The sequence below is a fragment of the Macaca nemestrina genome, chromosome 2, assembly GCF_043159975.1.
Source record: "Macaca nemestrina isolate mMacNem1 chromosome 2, mMacNem.hap1, whole genome shotgun sequence".
In the NCBI taxonomy this organism is placed as follows: domain Eukaryota; kingdom Metazoa; phylum Chordata; class Mammalia; order Primates; family Cercopithecidae; genus Macaca; species Macaca nemestrina.
The window spans coordinates 14986346-15014053 of record NC_092126.1 but is presented as its reverse complement, the minus strand read 5'-3'; the positions used below and the strand labels follow the sequence as shown (position 1 = coordinate 15014053).

At 44.9% G+C, this 27708-nt stretch overlaps 1 protein-coding gene, 1 long non-coding RNA gene and 1 pseudogene across 4 annotated transcripts in view; 2 read left to right on the top strand and 1 right to left on the bottom strand.

Moving 5' to 3' along the window:
• The window catches only part of LOC105470937 (galactosidase beta 1), a 109478-nt gene that overhangs the window by 67387 nt on the left and 14383 nt on the right, over positions 1 to 27708 (bottom strand). For 2 of the 3 annotated variants that reach the window (XM_011723287.3, XM_071090757.1), the window contains exons 2-6: positions 17036 to 17205; positions 13383 to 13533; positions 12794 to 12854; positions 10008 to 10102; positions 2681 to 2861 (exon numbers count right to left, since the gene is read on the bottom strand). In XM_011723287.3, the coding sequence (XP_011721589.2) occupies positions 2681 to 2861; positions 10008 to 10102; positions 12794 to 12854; positions 13383 to 13533; positions 17036 to 17205 (658 nt within the window). Of the gene's footprint in view, positions 1 to 2680; positions 2862 to 10007; positions 10103 to 12793; positions 12855 to 13382; positions 13534 to 15105; positions 15197 to 17035; positions 17206 to 27708 lie in introns of those variants that run through there. The other variant, XM_071090756.1, reaches the window with a different exon arrangement.
• On the top strand, positions 144 to 2861 carry LOC139361839 (uncharacterized). The gene is made up of 2 exons (XR_011619569.1): positions 144 to 523; positions 2122 to 2861. It is a non-coding gene; the product is annotated as an uncharacterized lncRNA (long non-coding RNA).
• On the top strand, positions 21568 to 21843 carry LOC112424782 (small ubiquitin-related modifier 2 pseudogene; annotated as a pseudogene).

The window sequence follows — 27708 nt, the reverse complement described above, 5'->3', positions numbered from 1 at the left end:
GAAGCCTGGCCAAAGCAGGAGGAAATCGGCACGTCGCTTCCTCTGCAGCACTTCGTATTAGCTCGGTGCAAAAGTAATTGTGGTTTTTGTCATGGTTTTCTTTTTTTTTTTTTTTTTTTTTGAGATGGAGTTTCGCTTTGTCGCCCAGGCTGGAGCACAGTGGCACGATCTCAGGTCACTGCAACCTCCGCCTCTTGGGTTCAAGCAATTCTCCTGCCTCAGCCTCCTGAGTAGCTGGAATTACAGGAGTGTGCCACCATGATTTTTATACCAGCTAATTTTTTTATCTTTAGTGGAGATGGGGTTTCACCATGTTGGCCAGGCTGCTCTCAGACTCCTGACCTCATGATCCGCCTACCTCAGCCTCCCAAAGTGCTGGGATTACAGGTGGGAGGCACTGCACTGGGCCCATTATTTTTTTTTTTTAAGGCAAAAACTGCAATCACTTTTGCACCAACGTAACCAACCTAACGGATGAGTCCTTTTATCACCAATTGCTCTCGAAACACTCCATTCACTTAAGGTCAGTTCTTTTCTGTTCTTCTCTTTTTTGATATGGTAGAAGAACCTCTTTAAAAATGTGACTATAGACTGGGCGCCGTGGCTCACGCCTGTAATCCCAACACTTTGGGAGGCCAAGGCAGGCGGATCACGTGAGGTCAGGAGTTTGAGACCACCCTGGCCAACATGGTGAAACCCTATCTCTACTAAAAATACAAAAATTAGCCAGGCGTGGTGGCAGGTGCCTGTAATCCCAGCTACTTGGGAGACTGAGGTAGGAGAATGCTTCAACCTAGGAGGCAGAGGTTACAGTGAGCTGGGATCATGTCATTGCACTCCAGCCTGGGCAACAAGAGAGAAACTCCATCTCAAAAAAAAAAAAAAAAGGGACACCAGGCTAATTTCCTCATTTCAGTCTTCTGTACATCCCTCTCAAGAGAGGCAAGCATTGGATGTGCAATATGCATGAAGTGTCTTATACCTCAGAGGGGAAAACATCAGGGTCTTCATACTACTCAAGGAACTGGTCTTTTTTGTGTGTGTGTGATTTTTTTTTTGAGACGGAGTCTTGCTCTGTTGCCCAGGTTGGGGTACAGTGGCACGATCACAGCTCACTACAGCCTTGAACTCCTGGGCTCAAGTGATCTTCCTGCCTCATCCTCCCAAGTAGCTACGACTACAGGCACTTGCCACCACGCCTAGCCTGTAACTTTTTATTCTGCAGTAATTTCAAACTTACAGAATGTTGTAAGAATAGTACAAAAAAACTCTCCTATTCCCTTCACCTAGATTTCCCAATTGTTAGCATTTTACTAGATTTACTCTATCAGTGTCTCTATAAAAATATACATTTTTCTGAGCCATCTGAGAATAAATTGCAGATGTGATGGCCCTTTATCCCTAAATACTTCAGTGTTCATTCCCTCAGAACAAAGGCATTCTTTAAATAAACACAATATACTTACAAAAATCAGGAAATTACACTGATACAATACTCTTATCTAGTCTACAGACTTTATTGAAAGATTGCAATTGTCTCAATAATGTCTTTCACAGCCGCACACACACACAAAAGTCCAGTCAGACATTTAGCTGTTGATATGGTTTGGATCTGTGTCCCCACCAAATCTCATGTTGAATTGTAATCCCCAGTGTTGGAGGTAGGGCCTGGTGGCAGGCGACTGGATCATGGGGGCAGAGTTCTTGTGAATGGGTTAGCACCATCCCCTCAGTGCTATTCTCCTAAGAGAGAGTGAATGAGTTACGAGAGCTGGTTGTCTAAAAGTGTGTAGCACTTCCCCTCCTATCTCTTCCTCCTGCTCTGGCCATGTAACATGTACCTGCTTTCCCTTTGCCTTCTGCCAAGATTTTAAGTTTCTTAAGGCCTCCCCAGAAGCTGTTGCCACCAGGCTTCCTGTACAGCCTGTAAGTCAACTAAACCTCTTTTCTTTATAAGTTACCCAGTCTCTGGTATTTATTTAGAGCAGTGCAAGAATGGACAAATACAGCTGTCATATCCTTTATGAAAGATGCTCTCCTAAATGAAGACTCTCTTAATATTACTTATGGCCAGAAGCATCGTAACCACATTGCCCGCCCATCTGTGACTTTCACTTGCAGCATCTCCACAGTTTACCCAGCACTGTGTAAGGAATCTGGCACAGCTTTTGTAGCATCTGCCAAACCATCTCCAGCCCTGACAGTTCGGTGTTCTAAGTTATGCAGAAAGGTGACAAAGCGTTCGGTAAGTTCCCAGCCAGTGGCTGACCTCAAGGTTGGCTACGGCCAAGACATAACCCCGAGTGGGAGGGCAAGGAGGGCAGAAAGAGCAGAGACACAGGTCCCAGACACAGCCTCAAAGGTGACTGCCTCAAGGTAGCGCTTCTCACAGCTGGAGCCGCCCACCTGCTTCTTCATCTCGGGTGGGCCAGCCCAGCCCCTGAGACTCCATGTTCCAGGCTAGCTCCACCAGCGCTGAAAATGCAGCTACCCCGGAAGCTCTTGGCCTACAGATGACCCTGTTACTGAGGGGTGCAAGTGTTCTATTCTAACTGTTCCTTGAAAAAGGAAGTGAAAAATCTCAATCTGCCCATGACACTTAAAACAACAGCTGCCCAGAGCAACTGACTGAGGAAAAAGCTGATGTGAAGCTGCAATTTCTGTTACTACAAACACCAACCTGGTCCAAAGTCCACCGTGGTGTAGAGGCCCTGCAGGGCCCCACATTGCAGGAACGTCTCATGTGCGCCGTCCGTGGTGAACAGAACCACATCATCCCCCAGATGGTGGTGAAAGCGCTTCTGCAGGAAGCGCAGGTAGTCAAAATCACAGGCGAAGTAGCTGCCATATTCATTTTCAACCTGTGAGTGAAAAAAGAGCAGGGAAAAATGAGGAGATCCCAATGTAGCCATCCTAATGCAGGCTTTTGTGTGGGAAAATATCTGAGCATCTGCTAAGATGACAAGGCTTAATGATTGCCAGAAAAACTTCCTTCACTCAGACCTCAAAACTGACTAAAAAAAACCACCAACCATTCACCATAAAACTTTACCTCCTATTAACCCTCTCCCACCACTGAGAAATAAGAAAAACAAAAAAACACCAAACTGGTGTTCAGATAGTAGTGGTATTCTTCCCTAAAATAGAAAGTAGATACTTTAAACATCACATAAATAATACCTTCCCATGGTAGAAATGCTAGAAAAATGAAAACAGGAAAAGTATCCATTAATTCCATTGCCCAGAGATAATCACTGCAAGCCTTTTAGTATACAGCCGTCTAGATTTACACAGACCCACACACTCCCCAAATATACACAAATAATACACAGCAGTGTTTTCTTTCCTCAAAACTGGCATCATATTACATGCACCGGTTGTAACTGTGTTTTCCCTTAATATACTATGCAAAATCTCCATGGCAATAAGAAGGGTGAATGCCAGGGACAGACACGGCATGTTTATTCGACCTGCTGTCACACACACACTGGTGTTCAGTTTGTGCTCAATAACATCAGTGGTTCTCAACCAGGAGCTCTTTAGCCCCACAGGGGACATGTGGCTATGTCTGGAAATGTTTGTGATTGTCACACCTCAGGGGACGTGCTCAGGGCATCCAGTGGCTAGAGGCCCAGGGATGCTGCTAGACATTCCACAGTGCACAGGGAAGCCCCATAGTGAAGAATTATCAGGTGCAACATGGCAATAGTGCTGAGGGCGGGGTCCCTGCTCTGAAGCATGCATTCTCAATGAGGTGGGTAGCATCCCCGAGGGGGTAAAAATGGATGCTCTGGGGATAAAATATATTAAACATACACACACACACACACACACACACAGAGCAAATAAACCAATATACAATATCTCAGGTATTAAAATTTCATGGTGAAGAGGAGAAGGCACTTAGAAAAAAAGTTTAAAAGGGATCCTTGGGGGCAATGATGAAAAAAAACAGGTTAAGAAACATTGCTCTCGGGCAATAAAACAAATGAACTTCAGCTCTACCCAATACACCAAAGAATCTTAGGAATATAATGTCAAGTGAAAGAAGCATGACACTGAAAAATACATACAGTACAATCCCCTTTAGATAAAATTCAAAACAATCAAAACCTAACTAGAAAGTCTGAGTACACACATAGGTGGTAAAAGTATAAAGAAAAGCAAAAAACTGATGGCTATAAGAGTCAGCACAGTGGGATGAAATGGTGTGTGATCAACGAGGACACCTGGGAAGCTTCTGGGGCGCTGGCTACGTACTGTTTCCTGACCTTGGTTGGTGTTTATGTGGGTGTTCACACCATAGTGATTCATTACACTGCACATTTATATATGTATGCTATATTTCATTTATAAAAATTTTTAAAATGCCCAACCATAAAATTTTAACATACACATAATACAAAAATATTTGAGATCCTGGGAATACGTGATCTTTAAACATAAGCACAAGAAACTGTGAGTCTCCAGAAAAGAGGGGCTTAGCCTGAGTGGCTGGGAGAGATTGGTAGGGAAGGTTCCTTGGAGGGACAGCCTGAGGTAGCTCTAGAAGAAAAGGCTCTGAACTTGGGAAGGGAATGGGAAGAGGGTATTCCTACATATTTGATATCGCCAACAGCTCAATTTCGTCCATGTGCAGAGTTGGAGAGTGGGAGAAGAATGGTGAGTGATGAAAATGAACTAAATGCTGCCGTCATTATCTGCACAGTCCTGCCTCCCAAATGGTTTCATGAATGATCCTTCTCTCAGAGAGGATCCCTCTGGCAATACTTTCAGATTTTGGGTTCAAGAAGTAAAACAGACCGTAGCATGCATGCCCAGGACAGAGACTTCACTGGTCATGAAACCATCCTGGAAGAGGACGTATTTGCTGCTTACGCAGAGTAGAAAACTCCCATTGATGAGTTCCATGAAAGTTCCTTTTGCAATAATTTAGATAAATGCTAAGAAAAGCTTTGTAAATACTGGCAAGGTTCTTTTCTCCTCCTTTATAAGTGCTACTTACATGACTATGTCTCCTTTTTATCATCTGGCTGTCAAGAAATTCAGAGCTAAAGATCTTAAAAGTCAGCTCCAGCAACTAAATGGTCTCACAGCCTCTGCACCTCGTGTTCTCTTCCGCCCACCCCCATAACCCAACCCGACCTTGGTTTTCTTATCATCTTGCTTTTCCAGATCTTATTTATCCATTATCATCATTGTATCATACACCCTAAAATAAACAGGCTTGTAAAAAATGTATACACATAATTTGGTTAGGTTTTGAGAGAGCAAGAAAAGCACAATTGTGAGGCAGCTTAGAGTTCTAGTCACGGGCATGGCTGGCAAAGGCCCAACCATCTACATGCAAATCTGAGCTCTGCCACTTCCTACCCATGGGACTCCACCTGTAAAGTGTACCTAACTTGATGGGTTATCATGAGGATTAACTGAGTCAATACATGACTAGAACTTTGCACAGATCTGGCATCTAGTAAGTGTTCAAAATGCTAGCAGCTAAGACTCTACGCAAGTTCTATGTTACTACCAATTAGGAAAAAAAAAGATGTGTGAAGGCTGGGGGTAGGTGAAACATACAAATGAAAAGGCTTGAAAAACCCATAGAAAAAGTCATGGCTAGGTTCAGAGGAACACTGATGTTTCTAGAGCAGGAGTCAACAAACCTTTTTAATACAACACCAGGCCGGGAGTGGTGGCTCATGCCTGTAATCCTAGTACTTTGGGAGGCTGAGGCAGGTGGATCACTTGAGGTCAGGATTTCAAAACCAGTCTGGTCAACATGATGAAACCCTATCTCTACTAAAAATACAAAAAAAACTAGCCAGGTGTGGTGGCAGGCGCCTATAATCTCAGCTATTTGAGAGGCTGAGGCACAAGAATTGCTTGAACCTGGGAGGCAGAGGTTGCCATGAGCAGAGATTACGCCACTGAACTTCAGCCTGGGCAACAGAGTGAGACTCCATCTTAAAACAAACAAACAAATAACCACCAAAGAGTAAATATTTTAGGCGTTGCAGCCATAGAGGTCTCCATCTCAACTACTCAGCTCTGCCCCTATAGTACAAAAGTGGCCACAGACAATATATAAACAAATAGTGTGGTGATTCCAATATACTTTTACTTACAAAAAAATGTAGGTGGTGGCCATAATTTGCAGGTCTTTGTTCTAGAGCAACTGTCTCCATTCTGTAAGCTCCTTAAGCACCAGAGACTTTTAAAGATGTTGCTATTCCAAACAGTCATAAATAGGCTTATTACCGCATGATGAATGCCCTGTTAATTGGATGAAGTAAAGTTGTGGGTGGAAGGTCGTCCACTCCTAATTATTTTCACCTTGGATATTATCAATGGCTTTAGTTTTTTCAGGCAGAAACTGAGATAAACATCCACATATGCAAACCATCATAGGTGGCACTGGCTCAGCTAATCCCCCCAAAAGAGAAACATCTGCATATCTGACTGAATCATGAGGATGAATAAAGGCACAGACCTGGCTTCCTGTATCTGTAACACAACAGTGTTGAGGGCCCTAAATGTTCTCAGACAGGGATTTGAGCCTTCTGGTCTGACTCATTTTTACCCTGGCTGCAAACACGTAGCTCCTCCCTGGCCATTTCAAACTCTGAGCACTGAGAGAGAAAATTAACATCAAGAATTGAGTAAAGCCACCATTTTCTACCCTTCGACATGAATTAAGACAGACACAGAAATTGCCTTTTACAGAAATCTTTATTTTTTTGAGACAGAGTGTCATTTTGTTGCCCAGGCTGGAGTGCACTGAGTGGTGTGACCACGGCTCACTGCAGCCCCAACCTCCCAGGCTCAAGTGATCCTCCTGCCTCTGTGCCCTGAATGGCTGGGAACATAGGCGCATGCCACCATACCCAGCTAATTTTTAAATTTTTTGTAGAGATGGAGTTTCACTATGTTGCCCAGGCTGGTCTTGAACTCCTGGGCTCAAGAGATCCTCCTGCCTCAGCCTTCCAAAGTGCTGGGATTACAGGCATTGAGCCACCATGCTTGGCCCTTTTACAGAAATCTTTACAGATAGAATTACTGTCTACAGGCCTGGGGCAGTGGCTCATGCCTGTAATCCCAGCACTTTGGGAGGCCGAGGTGGGTGTATCACGAGGTCAAGAGATTGAGACCATCCTGACCAACATGGTAAAAACCCCATCTTCACTAAAAATACATAAAATTAGCCGGTGTGGTTGTGCACACCTGTAGTCCCACCTACTCGGGAGGCTGAAGCAGGAGGATCACCTGAACCTGGGAGGTGGAGGTTGCAGTGAGCCAAGATCGTGTCACTGCACTCCAGCCTGGTGACAGAGCAAGACTCTGTCTCAAAAAACAAAAATAATAACAGCAACGAAAAGAAATACTGTCTACAAATCCCCCAGTTCCTTCTTATCAAGTCAATCAGCTTCTATTCCATTCCAGAGCTGTTTGGTGCGTATGTGATGTGCACAAACACATGATGTGCCCTCATGGCTGCCAGGCAGAGGCGTGGGGGGCCAGGAGACTAGAGACACAGTGTGTCAGGGATGAAACTGCTCCCACGTGTGCTTCACAAAAGGAGGCACCAGTGACGGTTCTGAAAGTCTTATGGAAACCAATATGTCAATTGGGACGGCTTCCGGACAGAGGGAACACATATAGGAACTGTGCGTCGGAAGGTAAGTAGGACAACCATGAAAGATGATGAAAGAGTTGTTAACGATATGAAAAAATGCTCATGACAAAGAATGAAGCAAAAAAAGCCACACAGAAAATAGGTCACAGAGAATGAACTTACTCTGTAAGAAAGAAGAAAGAAAAAAGGCATAGAAAATATTCAAGGAAACTCCCAAAAATGTGAAGAGCTTTGCTATGGCTCCTGAGGTCTGAGTAACAATTATGTTTTTTCTGCTTTCTTATGTCTCTCTACACTTGTTTATTTTGTAAACAAGGGGTAAAAATGATTAGGTGGGATTCAAGCATGTGGAGATGGGAAGGGGAGAGGATGAGGAGGAGGAGGGCAGAGTCAACTGGCAGGACTCAGGGTCAAGTTAGAGTCATCTGAGGTTGCTAGGGATGGACACAAGAAGAAATATCTCCATGACAGTCAACTTCACCTCTGCAGAATTAATACTTGAGTATACTTTTCATGGCATTTCCAAAACCAAAGGGGCAGAAAAGTTGTGAGCAGAAATTGAAAGTGATTCAAGGAGAAGCAGAGACTGAAAAAAAGAGGGCATCTAAAGAGGGTTTGCACCTGAGACCAGAAGAAAGGAAGACAACATAGCCATGCAAAGCAAAGATGCACCCAAGTTTCAGACTTGATATCTTCATGTAGGAAAATGTGGTTCCTATTAGCTGAACCAGTACAGACTCAAGACGGTAAAAGATAGGGGCATGTGGGGCGACTCACACATCCCACCGTGAGCAGCAACCTGGCCTCTCTCAAGAAAATATCTCCTCCCACCGCAAAGCCTCAGAACGGACACCCTGGCCAGTGCAGCCCTCTCAGCACCTCTGTCCACCCACACCTGAAAGGCGAGGGAGTGCCCATGCTCCCGCCCTACCACGATCCATCCCCACAAGCTGCCTATAGTTCATAAGAAGGAAGCCTGGCCCACACTCCCCTAGGGAGTGCCACTGTGCATCCCTGGGATGTCCAGGATGCAGCCACCTTTACATAACTTTACTCTTTTCCATAAAAGCATCCTTGGTCATGGCCATGAGCAGTGGCTCATGCCTGTAATCCCAGCACTTTGGGAGGCCGAGGTGGGTGGATCACCTGAGGTCAGGAGTTTGAGACCAGCCTGGTCAACATGGTGAAACCCCACCTCTACTAAAAATATAAAAACATAGCCGGGCATCGTGGCGCACACCTGTAATGCCAGCTACTTGGGAGGCTGACGCAGGAGGGTCACCTGAACCCAGGAGGCAGAGGCTGCAGTGAGCTGAGGTCATGCCACTGCATTCCAGCCTGGGCAACAGAGCGAGACCCTGTCTCCAAAAAAAAAAAAAAAAAATCTTTACTCTTTTCCATAAGAGCATCTTTGGTCATGGCCAGGCACAGTGGCTCATGCCTGTAATCCCAGCACTTTGGGAGGCCAAGGCAGGCAGATCACCTGAGGTCAGGAGTTTGAGACCAGCCTGGCCAATACGGTGAAACCCTGCCTCTACTAAAAATACAAAACTCAGCCAGGCGTGGTGGCATGCGCCTGTAATCCCAGCTACATGGGAGGCTGAGGTGGGAGAATCACCTGAACCCAGGAGGCAGAGGTTGCAGTAAGCCGAGATTGCGCCACTGCACACCAGCCTGGGCGACAGAGTGAGACTCTGTCTCAAAAAAAAACAAAAAGCATCCTTGGTATCCTTGGTCAATGCCCAATGAACATGGTTTTATGTTTCACCTAAGTAATTTTACCAACACCAAAAACTGTTGAAGTTCAATGTACCCCACAGTATACTAGTTCTTGCAGAGCCAAGAACACATGGAAGAAGGAGAATGGGGCAGAAAGCAAGAGAGGAAACATAACAGCCCCAGTTGACCACATCCTTTTCCATTCCAGGTTTATCTGACTGCTGAGGCAGTGCCGATACCAAAGTGGTTCAGTCCATGCTGCATTACTGCTGCCAGAAAATAATATTGCAGGAGAGACAGAGAGACAAACCCTGGAATCCGCAGAATTAGGATGCTATCCTAATTCTGCCACCTGCTGGCTGGTTGACCTTGGCCAAGTCACTCAACCTTTTCAAACTTCCTCATTGAAAAGAGACAGTGGTTGGAAGAATTGAATAGCATTTACAAAGCACCCAGCAGAAAGCCTGCCACATAGCAGGCATTCAAAAATGGTAATGCCTTCCCAAATGCAATTTAACTAAAAGCACTATCTGCAGCATTATCTGTTAAAGAAACAGATCCATGAGGCTCATGTCTGCATCACTCCTATCATTTATATAATATAGATGGATGGGAACCCCTCCCCCAATCCATCCATGCTCAACTCCAGGGTTACCTGCACTGTTATAATTGGCCCTCCATTCTGATAGAGGAGAGGCTTCATCTTGGGCAGAAGGACTCCCAACCACTTGTCCACAGCTGCCAGGTAATCTGGAAAACAAGAAAAGTTTAACACAAGCTTGTCCAACCCACAGCCTGCAAGCCACATGCAGCCCAGGATGGCTTTGAATGTGGCCCAACACAAATTTGTAAACTTTTTAAAAACATTCTGAGTTTTTTGGCTGGGCACGGTGGCTCAAGCCTGTAACCCCAGCACTTTGGGAGGCCAGAATTTCTGCACTCAGAAATTCACTGCATGTGGCTTGCAGGCTTTTTTTTTTCTTTTAGCTCATCAGCTATCATTAGTGTTAGTGTATTTTATGTGTGGCCCAAGACAATTCTTCTTCCAGTGTAGACCAGGGAAGCCAAAAGATTGAACACCCCTGGTTTAACACCATCCCACACCTTTTAGTACAAAGAGACACCAATGCAGCCAATGCAGCTTTATTACACCAGGGCTGGCAGCAGAGATCAGGATATACGGGACTCGACAAGTACCTTCTGAAATAAAAGTCTCATAAAAATTGTCCTGCATGTAGTTGTCTCCTCAGCTGAGCTCCTCAGGGGACAAGGACCAGTGTGCCTGTATCTGTCTGCTACGGCTGGAATGTCTGTCCCCTCCGAAACTCACGCTGAAACAGAATCCCCAGTGCGGCAGCACTGAGAGGTGGGGCCTTTAAGAGGCGTTGGGTCTTGAGGGCTCAGCCCTCATAAGCAGATCGATCCACTCATGGATTAATAGATTCATAGGTTAGTGGATTCATGGGTCATCATGGGAACGGGACTCGTGGCTTTATAAGAAGAGGCAGAGAGATCTGAGCTAGGACACTCAGTCCCCTCACCATGTGATGCCCTGTGCCCCCTCAGGACTCTGCAGAGTCCCCACCAGCAAGAAGGCCCTCACCAGATACAGCCCTTCCACTTTGAACTTCTCGGCCTCCATAACTGTAGGAAATAAATGCTTTTCTTTATAAATTACTCAGCTTCAGGTATTCTGTTACAAGCAACAGAAAATGGACTAAGACACCATCCTTGCCATAGGACGGACACAAAGCCTGGAGCATAGAACATATCCAAGCAACGTTTGCTGAATGAAGAAAAGAGTCACTGAACAGTGTGTCCTCTTCTCAGTCACAGGAAGATTTTTTTCTGTATAAAATGAAGTTCTAACAAATTATATAGTTATATTGTCAAATAGGAATAATAAAAGTACATGCCACATAAAGTTGGCATAAGGATTAAAGGAGTTACTACATATGAAAACACCAATAATATGCTAGGTGTGCAAAACATGAAGGTCCTGGAGTAAGACAAAGAAAAAAACCATCATTTACACATTGCTCTGTAGAAGTAGACAAAAATAGAAGGCATTGCAGCTACCAAGCAATCCAATGACACCATCCCAGAAACTGTCATTTTGTTTTTATTTCTTTTTTTTTTTTTTGAGACAGAGTTTCATTCTTGTTGCCCAGGCTGGAGTGCAATGGCGTAATCTGGGCTCACTGCAACCTCCGCCTCCCAGGTTCAAGCAATTCTCCTGCCTCAGCCTCCCAAGTAGCTGGGATTATAGGCATGCACCACCACACCTGGCTAATTTTTGTATTTTTAGTAGAGACAGGGTTTCTTCACGTTGGTCAGGCTGGTCTCGAACTCCCGACCTCAGGTGATCTGCCTGCCTCAGCCTCTCAAAATGTTGGGATTACAGGTTTGAGCCACTGTGCCCGGCCTTATTTCTTTCTTTGAGACAAAGTCCCTCTCTGTTGCCCAGGCTAGAGTGCAGTGGTGCAATCATGGCTCACTGCAGCCTCAACCTCCCAGGCTCAGGCAATCCTCCCACCTCAGCCTGCCGGACTACAGGCACATGCCAGCACACCTGGCTAATTTTAAAATTTTCTTAGAGATGGGGTCTCACTATGTAACCTAGGCTCGTCTCAAACTCCTGGGCTCAAGCAATCCCTCCTCCTTGGCCTCCCAAAATCCTGGGATCACAGGTGTGAGCCACCATGCCTGGCTTGTCATTTTGATTAGCTAGGTGCTGTCATTGGTTGTGGAATATGCTAAGTAAATAGGAAGAGAAAGCATTGAAGTCAGCTGGTCAACCGCAAACAGGGCTCAATGCCAATTCAAAGAATTACCAGTTTATCAGTAAGATCTGGTTAAGTAGTTCAGAGCCTAATTTCCTAGAGGTTTAGTTTGGTGCTATGCACTGGACGGTGATAAACACTCAGACTTTCAGTAAACTTTCAAAAGTATTTGTGCAGAGGTACCCTAAACTTCAAAATACCTCCCCCTTTCGATAAAAATTGTTGAAGCTTTTTTTGTTTGTTTGTTTGTTTTGAGATGTAGTCTCGCTCTGTCATCCAGGCTATAGTGCATTAGCACGATCTCGGCTCACTGCAACATCTGCCTCTGGGGTTCTAGCAATCCTCCTGCCTCAGCCTCCTGAGTAGCTGGGATTCCAGGAGCCCACGACCACGCCCAGCTAATTTTTTGTATTTTTAGTAGAGGCGAGGTTTTGCCATATTGGCTAGGCTGGTCTCGAACTCCTGACCTCAGGTAATCCACCCGCCTCAGCCTCCCAAAGTGCTAGGATTACAGGTGTGAGCCACCGCACCTAGCCAGAAGCTGTTTTTCTTTTTTTTTAATTTAATTTTATTATTATTATAATTTAAGTTCTAGGGTACATGTGCACAACGGCCTGAAGCTTTTATAAATCTTCTCAAGACATCTGTAACAACTTACCTGGGTCGGAAGAGCGGAGAAGAATAGCCTCTTTCTCTAGCAGCCAAGCAGGTAATCCTCCCTAGGTCAGGAAAAATAAGCCATTATAATGTCCATTCTGTGAAGGGAGCTCAGAGGAGACAGAAATTACTATTAGCAGTTATGGAAAAGAATAAAAGCTTCAAGGGACAAGAGGTATTTGAGCTGGGCTTTTTGGTTTATAACTTGCAGGGAAATTAGACATTGGAATGTAGTACAATTAAGATCACTCTGCATGAATGCAATGTTTTGAGGACCAAAGCCTTTTCCATAAAGATTGTTCAATTTAGTTTCACAACTACCTGCGAAGTAGACAGAGAAGACACCATTAACTGCTTCTTACAGACGAGCCAGCTGAGTTATATGAGTGACCACCAAGAGGAGAGCCCGTGCCCTGACCCCGGCCTGCTTCTCTCTGCCTGGGTACCTTGCCAAGGTAAAAGACACCTGTGTTGGGTACAGTCCCAGGCCCCATGCTCTCTGGAATGCAGCTCTGCCTTAATGCCCTTTGCCCCAGGGCTGCTGCCTGCCAACTCACACACCAGGCAGAACCCAGTCTAGCCACACTCACCATTTCCCACTCCGCACAGATGTAGGGTCCGGGCCTCAGGATAACCAGCAGTCCCAGCTCGTGAGCCAGCCGAAGAAAATATTCCACATCATGGTCCTCAGAAAACTGGTACTGTCCTGGCCAGGGCTCATGAAAGTTCCAGGGCACATACCTGCCAAGATACACACAGCCCCTTCCTGGATACTTGGCAGAGTCAAGAAGAAGGAAGAGTGGGGAAGGGGCCTCATTATGACTATTGCTAAAACAAGGATAAGAGGGAGAAGGTGCTTTGGAAGAAAAATGATCCAAGGCTGGCACGTGGCTCAGGCCTCTAATCCCAGCACTTTGGGAAGCCACGGTGGGCAGAGCCCAGGAGTTTGACACTAGCCTGGGCAACGTGGTGAAACCCTATCTCTACAAAAAAAATTAGCCAGGGTGCATGCCTATGGTCCCAGTTATCCTGGAGGCTTGAGGTGGAGGTTTGCTTAAGCTCGGGAGGTTGAAGCTGCAGTGAGCTGTGATTGTGCCACTGCACTCCAGACTAGATGACAGAGACCCTGTGTCAAAACAAATAAAGAAAAGAAAAGAAAAATTATCCAGAATTTGGATATAAGGCAAAACAGTGACTGCATTTCCTTTCCATGTTATAATGGAGGACTGTCCAATGGGCCCACTGAGGCTTCTTTCATTCTCCAAGGGAAATATTTTGTTTGACTTACTATTTACTATTGATTAAGGGAAGAACTTTGAAGTTACAGATTAATTTGTAGATTATTGCCTGGGAGAGAAACAAATGATGATTGTCATACAGAGAAGACAACTCCAAAGGTAACTCTTTCATTCATTGCCCTTTATGATATTAACCAGTTTTATCTCTAAAGATAACTTTATTTGAACATGCCTTTCTTGACTGGCTGTAAACCTCCCTTCCTCAAATTCTCCTTTGAATTGGCTTTACCATATAGCTAGTTTCCTCGGTAACAAGTTAAATAAATTTTTCAAAACTTTTATTTTAGGTTCAGGGGTACATGTGCAGGTTTGTTATACAGGTAAATTGCATGTCATGGGGGTTTGGTGTACAGATTATTTAGTCACCCAGGTAATATGCCTAGTACATGATAGGGGTATTCACCCTCCTCCCACCCTCCACCCTCAAGGCCCCGTTGTCTGTTGTTCCCTTCTTTGTGTCCATATGTACTCGAAGTTTAGCTACCACTTATAAGTGAGAACATGCAGTATTTGGTTTTCCATCCCTGTGTTTGCTCAGGATAATAGCCTCTAGCTGCATCCAGGTTGCTGCAAAGGACATCATCTCATTCTTTTTTGTGATTTTGTAGTATTCCATGGTATATATGTACCACATTTTCTTTATCCAGTTAAATACATTTCTGATATATGTCCGTTATATATTTGTTTGTAAGTCATGTTTTTAGCTTTTTATAATTATATTTTGCATAAATAATTGAATTGAGGTGCTCTGTGGAAGGGGAAAGAGCTCAAAAATCCAGATCTCCTACATAAATGTCTAAACTGTTTGTAGAACCATAAACCACAGGACACACAGACTTTCCCATTTGGCAGCCTCTTGGGAGGGGCCTTGTTATGAATTTTTACAGCAGCTCCCCAAGCTAATCAAACTTGGTGGGGACACTTCTTAAAAGCAACAACAACAACAGAAAATTCCAGAATTATATCAGCACTAATTCCTATTACATAACAATTATAGCTGGGCACAGTAGCTCACTTCTGTAATCCCCGCACTCTGGGAGGCCAAAGCAGTAGGATCGCTTGAGGCCCGGAGGTGAAGACCACCATGGGAAACATAGTGTAACTTCATCTCTAAAAACAGAACAAAACAAAAAAATTAGCTGGTGTGGTAGCAGTGCCTGTAATCCCAACTACTCAGGAGGCTGAGGTGGGAGGATCACCTGAGCCCACTTTAAGGTTTCAGTGAACTATGACTGAGCCACTGCATTCCAGCCAGGTGACAGAGCAAGACCCCAGCTCTAGAAAACTGTTTTGATAAATAAAAATAAAAATTATATATGCCCACGTAAGGCTTAGGAAAAATAAAAATATTTTGCTGAAAAGTAGTAAGAGACACATTTATTTTTTGAAGAAATAATTTTTAGTAAGTGTAGGAAAAACTCCAATCCCCAGATCCTCTGACAAAAGATTTTGTCAGGAATCATGTGGCAGGAGGTAAAATGACAAAACCTTCTATCAGCTCCTCTGTCTACCCACAGACAGACAGATACAAAGGTAAATATGAAGCCATCCATTACCATCACAAAGCTCTCTTTGAAGACCCTGGTTTGTGTCATTTTGTGTGTGTGTGATCCCATGATTTCAGGGTTCCCTGGAACAGTCTTGGTCTTCCAGAACTCAGTGTCAGAATTATAAACAGGTGAACTTGGGTTCACTCTGCCAGTGGCCTTAGAACCAGAATAATGAGTGGGTTCTCCCTCACTATCTATCTTCGGAATCTGCCTCTGGGTTTTCTCACTCTTTATCTTTGAAAAGTTATCAGCAATCCACATCAGCACTGCAAAAGCCAGAGCGGCCAGCCACACCAACTTTCTTCCCTGTTAGTTACTTTGCAATAGCAGAAGAGATGCGGAGAGGTAACTGTTGGGATAATTCTATACCCTGAAGTTATACAATTACCCCAGCAGAACCACAAAGCCAAACTGGGTTTCAGAAATCTACCTAAGCACAAGGCTTATTCTGTTATTGGGGCTCAGAAAACAATACCCCAAAGTATGGCACCTTGGCATGCTGAGTCCTTTGAACTAAAGGAGATTGGAAGGCCTTAGGAGCACATCTTCTTTCTCTGACCTTCTCCTGCTCTTCTGTCTCCCAGCCCTTCTTCTCCCCTGAAGCAAGTCAAACCAGAATTCCTCCCAGTGTGGGTCATAGAAATTAGAAGCCCTCTCTCCCAAAGCAAGCCATGAAACCTAGAAAAGTCGCCTCTCCCTTCTCCCTTCTAGATCCTCATTGCAGAGGGGTCCTGCTCCATACCCAGAAGGAAGGAATGCCACCCAGAAAGGCCAAGAAGTATCCGTTGAGGCAGGCCTTGTGGGGTTTCCCGCTTCAGTCTACTACCACTAGGTCATAGAACCTAAGTGTAAAAAGTTTTCCTTGGGTCTTCTTTTCTGAAGACTCTCATGTCAGATAAAACTTACAGATCTGTGATGCTTTTCTCCTGTTAGCCTATCTTTGTGTATGACTACAGCCATACCTGCGCTACAGCTGCCTGCATGCCTTCCCTTCCCTTCCAATACTAGCCAAAGATATGGCCTTAGGCAAATTTCAGCTTCACCAGCTATAAACAGGAACAATAATACCTATCTCAAGGGAATGGAATCATTCGTATAAAGTACCCTGGATCTGGTAAGGGCTCAATCATTGTTACTTCTGTTTGCTTCCCCCATCCTTTGCCTTTTTAAGCTATTTATTTAATGACTTCTGATGATTAAAATTGAAGACTGGAAGAAGTAGTTGATGATTTGAAAAAGGGCCAGTCCGGTTCATGACAAGCCCCTCCCAGCACACCACACTGGACTATTTCCCATTTCTGAGCAACCAAATAGCCACCCTGAGAAACACAGTTGTATCCTCTCTCCAGAGTGGGTGTTCTGGCCTAGGTGACAGCCATGTGCCCTCCTACTTACGTCTGGATGGTGTTCAGCCCAGCCATCTTCATCTTCAGCAGCCGGTCCTTCCAGTAGAAGCGGGGGACGCGGGAGTAGTGAATGCTTCCTGAGATGTAGCGAAACGGCTGGCCATCCTTGAGGAAGCGGTCCTGGCTATAGGCAATTTCAAACACCCTCCGGGTGGCATTCTACAGAGCAAGGATGGGGTCACATGAGAACTTTCACCTTCTGCATTTCAGAAGCCGATCCTTTGACAGTGGCAAGTGACTCTCTGCCTATTTAATTTATGTAATGTGCTGATGGACTTAATGCTTGTTTTCTGAGCTATCATACAAACCATTGCTAAGCCAGGTCCACCAGAGGTACTCAGGTAAGAGAAATTATCAAAGAGGATCCACAGGCAGGATTCCATAAGGCTCAGCTTCTAGAGGCCAGCACTGAGCTGACAATCAGTGGCTGAGATGATATTCCACTGCGCTGTTCATGGGGCTGGAGAACACACACACACACACGCCCTTGTTGCTGTGACCTGCCTGAGCACTGGATGCACCTCAACTGTAATGTCACTGGGATAACCAAGATCCATTAAGAAAATTCTAAGTGTAAAATACAGGACAAAAAGCAATGGGTTAAAACTCCAGAGCCCCGACGCCCCATCCTAGGTATTGCGTGAATCCCAGAGTGACCTGGGTAAGTCCGTCTCTAACCCTACCTATCTTCATCTATAACTATCCAGGGTATTGGATTAAAAGAACTTTAAGGCAATATTTTTCGAATTGTGGGGGGTGACCTGATTTGTGAATAACAAACTCATTTTTGGTGGCAATAAGCACCTTTTAAAAATGAAAGAATTGTCCAGGCATGATGGCTCATGCCTGTAATCCCAGAACTTTGGGAGGCTGAGGCAGGTGGATCACCTGAGGTCAGGAGTTCAAGACCAGCCTGGCCAACATGGTGAAACCCCATCTCCACCAAAAATGCAAAAATTAGCCAGGCATAGTGGTGCATGTCTGTAATCCCAGCTACTTGGGAGGCTGAGACACGAGAATCACTTGAACCCAGGAAGCAGAGGATGCAGTGAGCTGGGATCATGCCAGTGCACTCCAGCCTGGGCGGCAGAGCGAGACTCTGTCTCAAAAAAAAAAAAATAAGATAAATAAAAATAAAAATCAAAGAATAGCAGGCGCAGTTGCTTATGCCTGTAATCCTAGCACTTTGGGAGGCCAAGTCTGGAGGATCGCTTGAGCTAAGGAGTTCGAGACCAGCCTAGGCAACTCAGCAAGGCCTCATCTCTACAAAAAAAAAAAAAAAAAAATCAGGCATGGTGGCACACACCTATGGTCCCAGCTACTTGGGAGGCTGAGGTGGAAGGACTGCTTGAGCCCAGAAGGTTGAGACTGCAGTGAACCATGTTCATGCCACTGCACTGCAGCCCGGGTGACAGAGCAAGACACTTGTCTCAAAAAAAAAAAAAAAAAAAAGGGCAAGAAAGAAAATAGAGGCCAGGTGTGGTGGCTCATGCCTGTAATCCCAGCACTTTGGGAGGCTGAGGCGGGTGGATCATGAGGTCAAGGGATCAAGACCATCCTGGCCAACATAGTGAAACCCCATCTCTACCAAAAATAAAAAAATTAGCTGGGCATGGTGGCACACGCCTATAGTCCCAGCTATTCGGGAGGTTGGGGCAGGAGAATCGCCTGAACCGGGGAGGTGGAGGTTGCAGTGAGCCAAGATCATGCCATTGCACTCCAGCCTGGCAACAGAGTGAGACTCCGTCTCAAAAAAAAAAAAAAAAAGAAAAAGAAAGAACAGTGTATTACACATAGGAAAGTATTACTTTATAAAACTTTTGTTATATATACATATGTGGAGTTGCACATGTATGCACGTATATTTGGTTGCAATGTAAGATTTATTTCTATCAAGCAAAATTTTAAGAAACACTGTTTTTGGGTCACTTCAGGAGCTAAAATGCTAGGATTTTGAAAGGCATGACCTCAACGGGTGGTAGGGGTTGGGGTTTGACTTTACGCCGAGTGGAACACTGCCCTCTGGTGGATAAGGCAGCAACAGGCCACAGGTGCCAATAGAACCAGGGTTTTAAGAAGCCATCAACTAGTGCTCTCCATTATGGGTCAGATTCCTTGTGCACCTTTAGGCTTTTGAAGGTCACAATACTAGCTTTAGTCACAGTAGCATCCTAGTCCATGGTGGCTTTGGGGGTTACCCTTGAAGCTGTATTTGGAAGCAGCTGTGGCAGCATGAGTCCTACATCACACATGCCTGAAATCTAACCGGGGAGCTGAAGTTAAACAACTCAGAGAAGAATTCATAGGGGCAAATGGAGAGCTTTACTGTATGTGAATTACATCTCAATAAAGCTAAATAAACACAAATAACTAATTTAGGAATCATTTTTAAAAGGGCAAGTGTCAATTTAACATCACTTTATTCTTCTAGTAAATAAGGCTTTAATTTCTGTTCAAAGGAAAAGTCTCCTAAACTCACAAAAATATAAAAATTATTTCTTACACCAGGTGCCTCAACGGATGCTCTTGGAAACATTCTCATAGTATATACACGGCTAAGTGTCAAATAAGGGTTCCCCACAAGTTTCCTAAGTTCAAAGGTGGCCCATGAGGTGGGAACATTCATCAGACAGGTAGAAAGGAGGTCAAGCAACTTCTGGTAGAATTGGGAAAAGGGTAGAGCTGTTTGAAATCCACCTAAGTGAAAGAGTTCAGAGGAGCAGAAGATAAGGCTGGAAAAAAAGATGGTGGGAGAAAATGGAATCTGGCCTTTGTCCCATACATGGTGAGACACCATCTCTACCCTCCAATGACCTCAAAGTGCAGTCTAAATATCTCCTCACCATTCACTGACAAATATAATATTACCAAGTACCTATTACATGCTGAGTAATCACAGACAAGAACCACACAGATGTGGCCACAACCCATATGAAGCTTCCATCTAGCCTGGAAGAAACCCAACGGTTAACACAGTGAGGTGGAGGCGGGGTGGAGGGGAGGGGCAAGGGCAAGTTTCTCAAAGGAAGAAACATCCCAAACTGTGTTTCTCAATCTTGGCTGCATGGCAAAATCACCTGTGCAAGGTTTTAAAAATAGCAAAGTTCTTTGGGAGGCCGAGGCGGGCAGATCACGAGGTCAGGAGATCGAGACCATCCTGGCTAACATGGTGAAACCCCGTCTCTACTAAAAATACAAAAAAAAAATTTAGCCGGGCATGGTGGAGGGTGCCTGCAGTCCCAGCTACACGGGAGACTGAGGCAGGAGAATGGCGTGAACCCGGGAGGCAGAGCTTGCAGTGAGCCAAGATCACGCCACTGCACTCCGGCCTGGGCAATAGTGTGAGACTGTCTCAAAAAAAAAAAAAAAAAAGCAAAGTTGACCTCAACCCCAGACATTCAGGTTTTAATCGGTCTTGGGAGGAACCCAGACACTGGAATTTCTTAAAGCTGCCTAGATGATGCAACATGCAGGCAAAATTGAGAACCACTGGCCTGAGCCAAGGCCTAGGATGAAGTGAAGTTAGCCACGGGGGAAGGTGACACAGATGGAGAAAACATTGTGTGCGAGGCCTGGGAGAGGGAGGGCAGGACTACAGGCCAGGAGCCACACAGCCTCGATACAGATAAAAGATGGCAGCTGCTGAGGCGGAGGAGGAGGCCAGGGCCAGATCCAATGAGCCCTGAAGTCCAGATTCAAGGGCCCGGACTTTATGCTGACAGCCATGGAGAACCACCGAAATGAAAGAAAGACAGGACCAGATACGTGTTTCCAAATGTTTGGCTTTTTCCTGAATGGGCAAAAAAGGCAGAAGAGATGTGGCTGTGGCCCATGGTGGTGACAATGAGGTGGGCAGGAAGCGGAAGGAGGAAATTACAGGACGGTGGCCAGTTAGATGTCAGGCACAGGCACAAACCTGAAGAGGCTCCTACTGTTCTTGGGGAGAAATTTGAGTATCAAAATGAGAGAGAGAGAGAGCATGTGAAAGACTTAAGAGATATATCAATAAAAAAAAAATATGACTACGTGTATATTAACACCGATCAGTTCATCGTAATACACAAGGAGAAAAAATTCATTGGTCACCTTTGGAGACTGCTAGAGTACCAACTCATTACTCTGTGATAAATACAGAGAAAGAGCCCAGCAGTTTACTTCCCGTTCACATAAAAGCAGTATTTCAGGGTTACCAAAACATTGACAATGGAAAATTCTCCACTGGATCCCAGTTAATTAAATATAGAAGGGCCTGGACACAATGGCTCATGCCTGTAATCCCAGCAATTTGGGAGGCCGAGGCAGGAGAATTGCTAGAGCCCAGGAGTTCAAGACCAGCCTGGGGAACATGGCAAGACCCTGTCTCTATTAAAAAAAAAAAAAAAAAAGCTAACAAAATTAGTGTCTCCTTCATCCACCGCTGCCGCCTCCTTCTTCTTCCACTGCTGGTGCTGCTTATGTACTCATTCGGTGCAGACTTGGTACCTCTTTTGTGAAGCGGCAGCTGAGACTCCGGCGCCTGCCATGGCAGACAAAAAGCCCAAGGAAAGAATCAAGACTGAGAACAATGATCATATTAATTTGAAGGTGGCGGGTTCTGTGGTGCAGTTTAGGATTAAGAGGCATACATCACTTAGTAAACTAATGAAAAGCCTATTGTGAATGATAGGGATGGTCAATGAGACAGATCAGATTCCAATTTGACAGGCAACCAATGAAAGAGACAGACCGCCTCAGTTGGAAATGGAGGATGAAGATACAACTGATGTGTTCTACCAGCAGACAGGGGGTGTCTACTAAAAAGGGAACCTCCCACTTCACTCCAGAACTCTGTTCTTTACAGACCAAGATTACACTCTCAATTAGAAAACTGCAATTTGGTTCTACCATATCCTGACTACTACAGTATAGTTTTCTCTATTCTTTCATTTCCCCCTTCCCCATTCCTTTATTGTACATAAAGTAACTGGTATATGTGCACAAGTGTATATATACATATTTTTTTACTAAACAGCCAATGGTACATTTTGACTGATATCAAGTGGAGATGGGATGGGGAAAAATACCGATTCTGTTAAAATACTCCCTTTTCTTCATTAGTGGCATGCTCATTCCGCTCTTATCTTTATATTTCAATAAGTTATTTGGCTGTTTTAACAAAAAATATATATATATAAAAATTTTGCATACCTTGTTCAATTGTAGAATGTTAATGTTTTTCATTTATCATTGTAAAACCAAGAACAATTTTATAACTTCATTGTACATAGCTGTTACATGTAGGACAGTTTGTCTTTAAGTAGGGATAAATTAGTTTAAAAAAAAAGGAATCCTAGATAGTTTTTTCTTCAAGTCAAGAAGCCTGTTGTTTAAATTTCTTGTTTAAAATAAATAAACAAACAAACAATTAGCCAGTGTGGCGGCAGGCACCGGTAGTCTTAGCTACTCAGGAGGCTGAGGCGGGAAGATTGCTCGAGCCTAGGAAGTCAAGGTGATGGTGAGACTTAATGGTGCCACTGCACTTCAGCCAGGTGACAGAGAGGGACCCTGTCTCAAAATAATAATAAATGCAGAAGGAATAAAAGCATCTGAAAAACACCTCTTTCCCAACACTTAATGAAATGGATTTAAGCTATAATCATCAATAGATGCTAAAACCATTAGAAACACTGATGGAAATTGTGTGAAGGACTGGGCATATTTTTTTGTGCTCCATCTGCTCAATTTCAGTCTCAATAAAAGTGGAATAGCCAGACATTATGTCTGTCATGTTATGATTTAACACGAAGTACAGTCTCACCTAGAAAGTGGTCCTCATTATTGAATCAAAATCACAATTGAACCCAAATCTAACAATACCGTAAGGAAGCAATAAGCCAAATCCAAAATGTGGGACATTTTAAAAGTCCAATGATTCAGTTGTTCCAACAAATCAATGGTATCAAAAGAAAGAAAGGGAGTATTTTAGAAATGAAAGAACTTCAGAGGAATCATCGCCTAATGATTGCATTAGATCATTATATGTGATATGGTATGTGTAATAAGGTATGATATGATATTTGTAATATGACATGATACGATATTCATTAGGTCAGCGTGAACCTGGTTTGGATCCTAATTCTTTTATTTTTAGTACTTTTTATTTCTTATTATAATTTTTTAAGATTTTTTGGATACAGGGTCTTGCTCCGTCACCCAGGCTGGAATGCAATGGCTCAATCACATCACGTTGCAGTCTTGAACTCCTGGGTTCAAGTTATTCTCCTGCCTCAGCAAACTATGGCATATGTATATGATGGACTACTACTCAGCAATAAAAAAGAACAACTACTGGTATTTGTAATAATGTACATAAATCTCAAAAATGTTGAGAGAAAGAAGCCTTACACAATTGGGTTCATACTGCATGAACCTATTTATATGAAGTCCTGGGAAAGGCAAATCTAATCCATGGTGGGAGAAAAAAATCAGAATAGTTAACTCTGGGAGAGTGGAGGCAGGTATTGCCTGGGAAGGGACATGAGGGAACTTTCTGGGGTAATGGTAATGTTCTACAGCTAGATAAGGGTTTTGGATTATGCAGGTGTAGGCATTTGTTAAAACTCATCAAATGGTACATTTAAGATATGTGCATTTCATTGTATGTAAATTTTATCTTGGGGAAAAAAGGGGTTATTAACAAACACTGACTGCTAGTTAATGATACGCCTGCTGAAGTATTTATTTTAGCAAGAGGAGGGCACTGATATCTGCAACTTATTTTGAAATGCATCCAAAAAATAAGATGAATTGATAGATGGAGGGATGGACTGACAGTAATATGTTAACGGTATAATGTTTCAACTCTCTCTGAATATTTTTCCTAGCAAAATGTTGACACAAATAAAAATGCAGACTGATAAAATGAATTATGGTTTATACTGTAGGTGTATTGTACATGTATGTTTGTATATATACAAATACACATACATGATCAAACGTATGCAGCTCTGGAGAGTATGCAGCCCTTGCCAGTGTGAAATGGTCTCTGATGGATATACGGTGAAGGCAGAGGAGGAGAGTTTTTTGTTTTTGAGACAGGGTATTTCTTGCTCAGTTGCTCTGGCTGGATTGCAGCAGCATGATCATAGCTCACTGCAGCCTTGACCTCCTGGGCTCAAGTGATCCTCCCACCTCAGTCCCCAAGTAGCTGGGACCACAGGGGCGTGCCACCATGCTCAGCTAATAATTTTCAAATTTTCTGTAGAGACAGGATCTCACTATGTTGCCCAGGCTGGTCTCCAACTGCTAGCCTCAAGCAATCCTCCCACCTCATGATCCCAAAGTTGTGGGATTGCAGGCATGAGCCACCGTGCCCAGCCTGAAAGGTGTTTTTTTGGTTTTTTTGGGTTTTTTTTTTTTTGAGATGGAGTTTCACTCTTGGGGCCCAGGCCGGAGTGCAATGGCGCAGTCTCGGCTCACTGCAACCTCCGCCTCCCCGGTTCAAGCGATCCTCCTGTCCCAGCCTCCCGCCCCCACGCCTGGCTAATTTTTGTACTTTTAGTAGAGACAGGGTTTCACCACGTTGGCCAGGCTGGTCTCGGGCTCCTGACCTCAGGAGATCTGCCCGCCTCAGCCTCCCAAAGTGCTGGGACTACAGACATGAGCCACCACGCCTGGCCTTGAAAAGGGTTTTAAAAACATGCCTACATCAGCTGTAGCTCTGTGAATGGTCTTGTGCCAGCTCAGTATGCTTTGTGCTGATTGTCTCAACTCACACTCAGATCTCAAGTCTTTTTGCCTTCCTGCCCCAACACTGGGGGAATGGGTTCAGCCCAGAAGTCCAGGGGCGCTGGGTAGTCCATGCCCCGGGGGCAACCTTCAGCCAATGAGGGATAAAGAGGGTGGAGAACTGCATTCTCTTGTCTTTTAGGCAAATCATTCTGGAGACACTTTGTGCACTTTTCAGGAAGTCTCAGAAGAATCATGTCCCGGTTCCCAGAGTGATAACCCCGATATGCATTCTGACCCAGGCTGTCCCTTCTTTCCACCTATCCCTCGCTCCTATGCTCTGGGATCACTTCTCAAACCACCTGCACCCAATGCTCTGCTTCTAGAGGGACCCAAAGTATGACAATTGGTACCAGGAGTGGCCTCAAGAGCAGATCATCAGGATGTGAGTCTGTACCTTGTTGTCTCATGAATGTCAAATAGCAAGAACCCTATAGCTGGTGCTAAGGGGCATAGTAATGCCTCAAAGACAAATACCAAGTCCCTCAACTATGCAGGACCGGGAGGAGGCATGGAGAGAAGGGGAGCAGTTGGTATCTGCACTGGCTCCACCCCTGGAGCAGGGCAGAGGTGGGGGTTACTGGTCATTGAAAAGAGTGTGAGGTTAGCTGGCTTTTATTAAGTGATTTGGAAGCTTTGAAGACAGTGACTGTTTGATAGGCTCAGGTGAGCCATCCACTCAGGGCATCCTATGAATGTCAGAGGCTTCTGTGGCAGTGTTTAAAGAGACTCACATCTCCAGCCAGAAAAGTAAGACCTAACCATGGGGGTCACTGAGAATGGACCTTGAGGGGGAAGATCCCAGGCCAGATATGGGGAAGTTACTGGTAGGGTGTATTCTCCCATGACCCATATTCTATTGGTAAGAGCCCAGTCTCTATGCTGTTGGGAGGATCCTTGGAAACTAGACATGACACTGGTTAACAGGAAATGAGGTGAGGATGCCAGGACTGCATCCTGAGAAATGGCTCAAGAGGTGGGAATGTAGAAAGGATGACCAGAGACCCCACTACCTGGCTCTATTCCCCAGGAGAGCCCAGAGAACTCTCCCTTCAGGAAGGAAGGCACTGGTGAGGAGGGCCCTGGCATGCTTGGGAAGCCCATCCTTTGCAGGCAAGAATGACGGGGGATGCTGCCATGGCAAGGGACGCTCTAGTGTCACTGGGGATGATGAGGTTCTGGCATAACCAACGTGAGACCGCTTAACCATCAGAAGCAGGAAGGCACAATTACCACAACGACCACCAAGGTCACAGTGGCAACCAGGGTGTGCTGACCTGCGGACCAGGAGTGACCTTACCCGGTGGCTCGTAAGACACACATTCCTGTGGGGTGAGATGGCCAGGCAATCGACAAGAGTACTGCTTGACATATTTAAAAACTTGTGAGCAAAAGGCTAATGTCAACAACTGCATGGAAAATTGAGATTCCTACATCCAATTCCTAGCTTTGAGCCAGTTCTCCAACATACAGTCAACAAAATTTGACTGAAGGAAAGGCTGGATGGATCCCCTTGAGGAAGGCCCCTATAACACCACCCCAAGTCCACACAGTGAATATTCCTCCAGTCCTTCCCAACAAGATTCAGGGTAACTGTGTCCTAAGAAAAGGGGCACCCCAAGGCCACCCCCTTCTGAGGACTGTTGGATACAGTGTGAACTGACATGGTAGCACCAAGGAACCTGAAATGCCATCACTCTCCCTTATCACTCTTAGGGAGGCCAGGGATAAAGGGAGCCTTGGCCCCAGTCCTTTTCACAGAGAGTCCAACAAATCAGAGGATCCGTCACATGGTTATTTCCCTGGCTCTGAGCTCAAAGTGGGATGGTTTTACATAATGGCCTGCAGAACCCTCATCATGAGTAGGAGCCACCACGAATCAAGGGGAAGCTCTGGAACTGCCCACTCCCCACTCCCACTCAAGATAAATCTGAAGCAAGACCACAATCCTCTGGGAATTGTAGCTATGAGTGCCCCCTCCACAAAGACTTAAAGATCATTTCCATCATGTTCATTCAAATTGCCTGTGAGCCTCTGCCAGAAAAAACAGATCATGGTACATGATGGTGGCCACTTAATTAACTGAGTAGTAGCTCCAACAGCAGCTACCACGTGGGTGTGGGATTACCACTGGGACAGAACAACACAGCCTCTGATATTTGGTTTGCAATTAATGTTCTAATCTTTTCAAATCCTACTGATAAAAAGGATTGAGAACAGTTCGTGAGTGGGCAGGATAGCAGTATATTCTCCCTCTTGCCCGGGGCTGTGTCCACTGCCCTGCTGTATCACACGAGACCTGGACTGTCTGTGCATTCATGGACCGTCATGGTCTGAGACACGAACACCACCATGTTATTTGAACCAGGTGAGCAAGGGACATGTCTCTGAAACAAAAACCTGGAAAAGCCGCAGAGAGGGGATCGAGATGAACAGCTGCAGGCAGTATCAGTTAAAAGACAGCTCATCATTGTTGACTGTCACAACTAAAGTAGACAGGGACAGTCCACTTCATGGACCCGAGGTGACCCCTCTCAAAAGTTACAGACCTAAGAAGATCCCACCTAAAGAGCCAGCTTCCTTTGAGCTTCCTCTGAGCTGTGGCACCACTGACAGAAGGCGATCAAAAAAAGTGGGAATAGGCCAGGCGCAGTGGCTCACGTCTGTAATCCCAGAAATTTGAGAGGCAGAGGCAGGTGGATCACGTGAGGTCGGGAGTTCGAGACCAGCCTGATGAACATGGCAAAACCTCATCTATACTAAAAATACAAAAATTAGCTGGGTGTGGTGGCCCATGCCTATAATCCCAGCTACTTGGAGGCTGAGGCAGGAGAATCCCTTGAACCTGGGAGGCAGAGGTTGCAGGATGCCAAGATCACACCACTGCACTCCAGC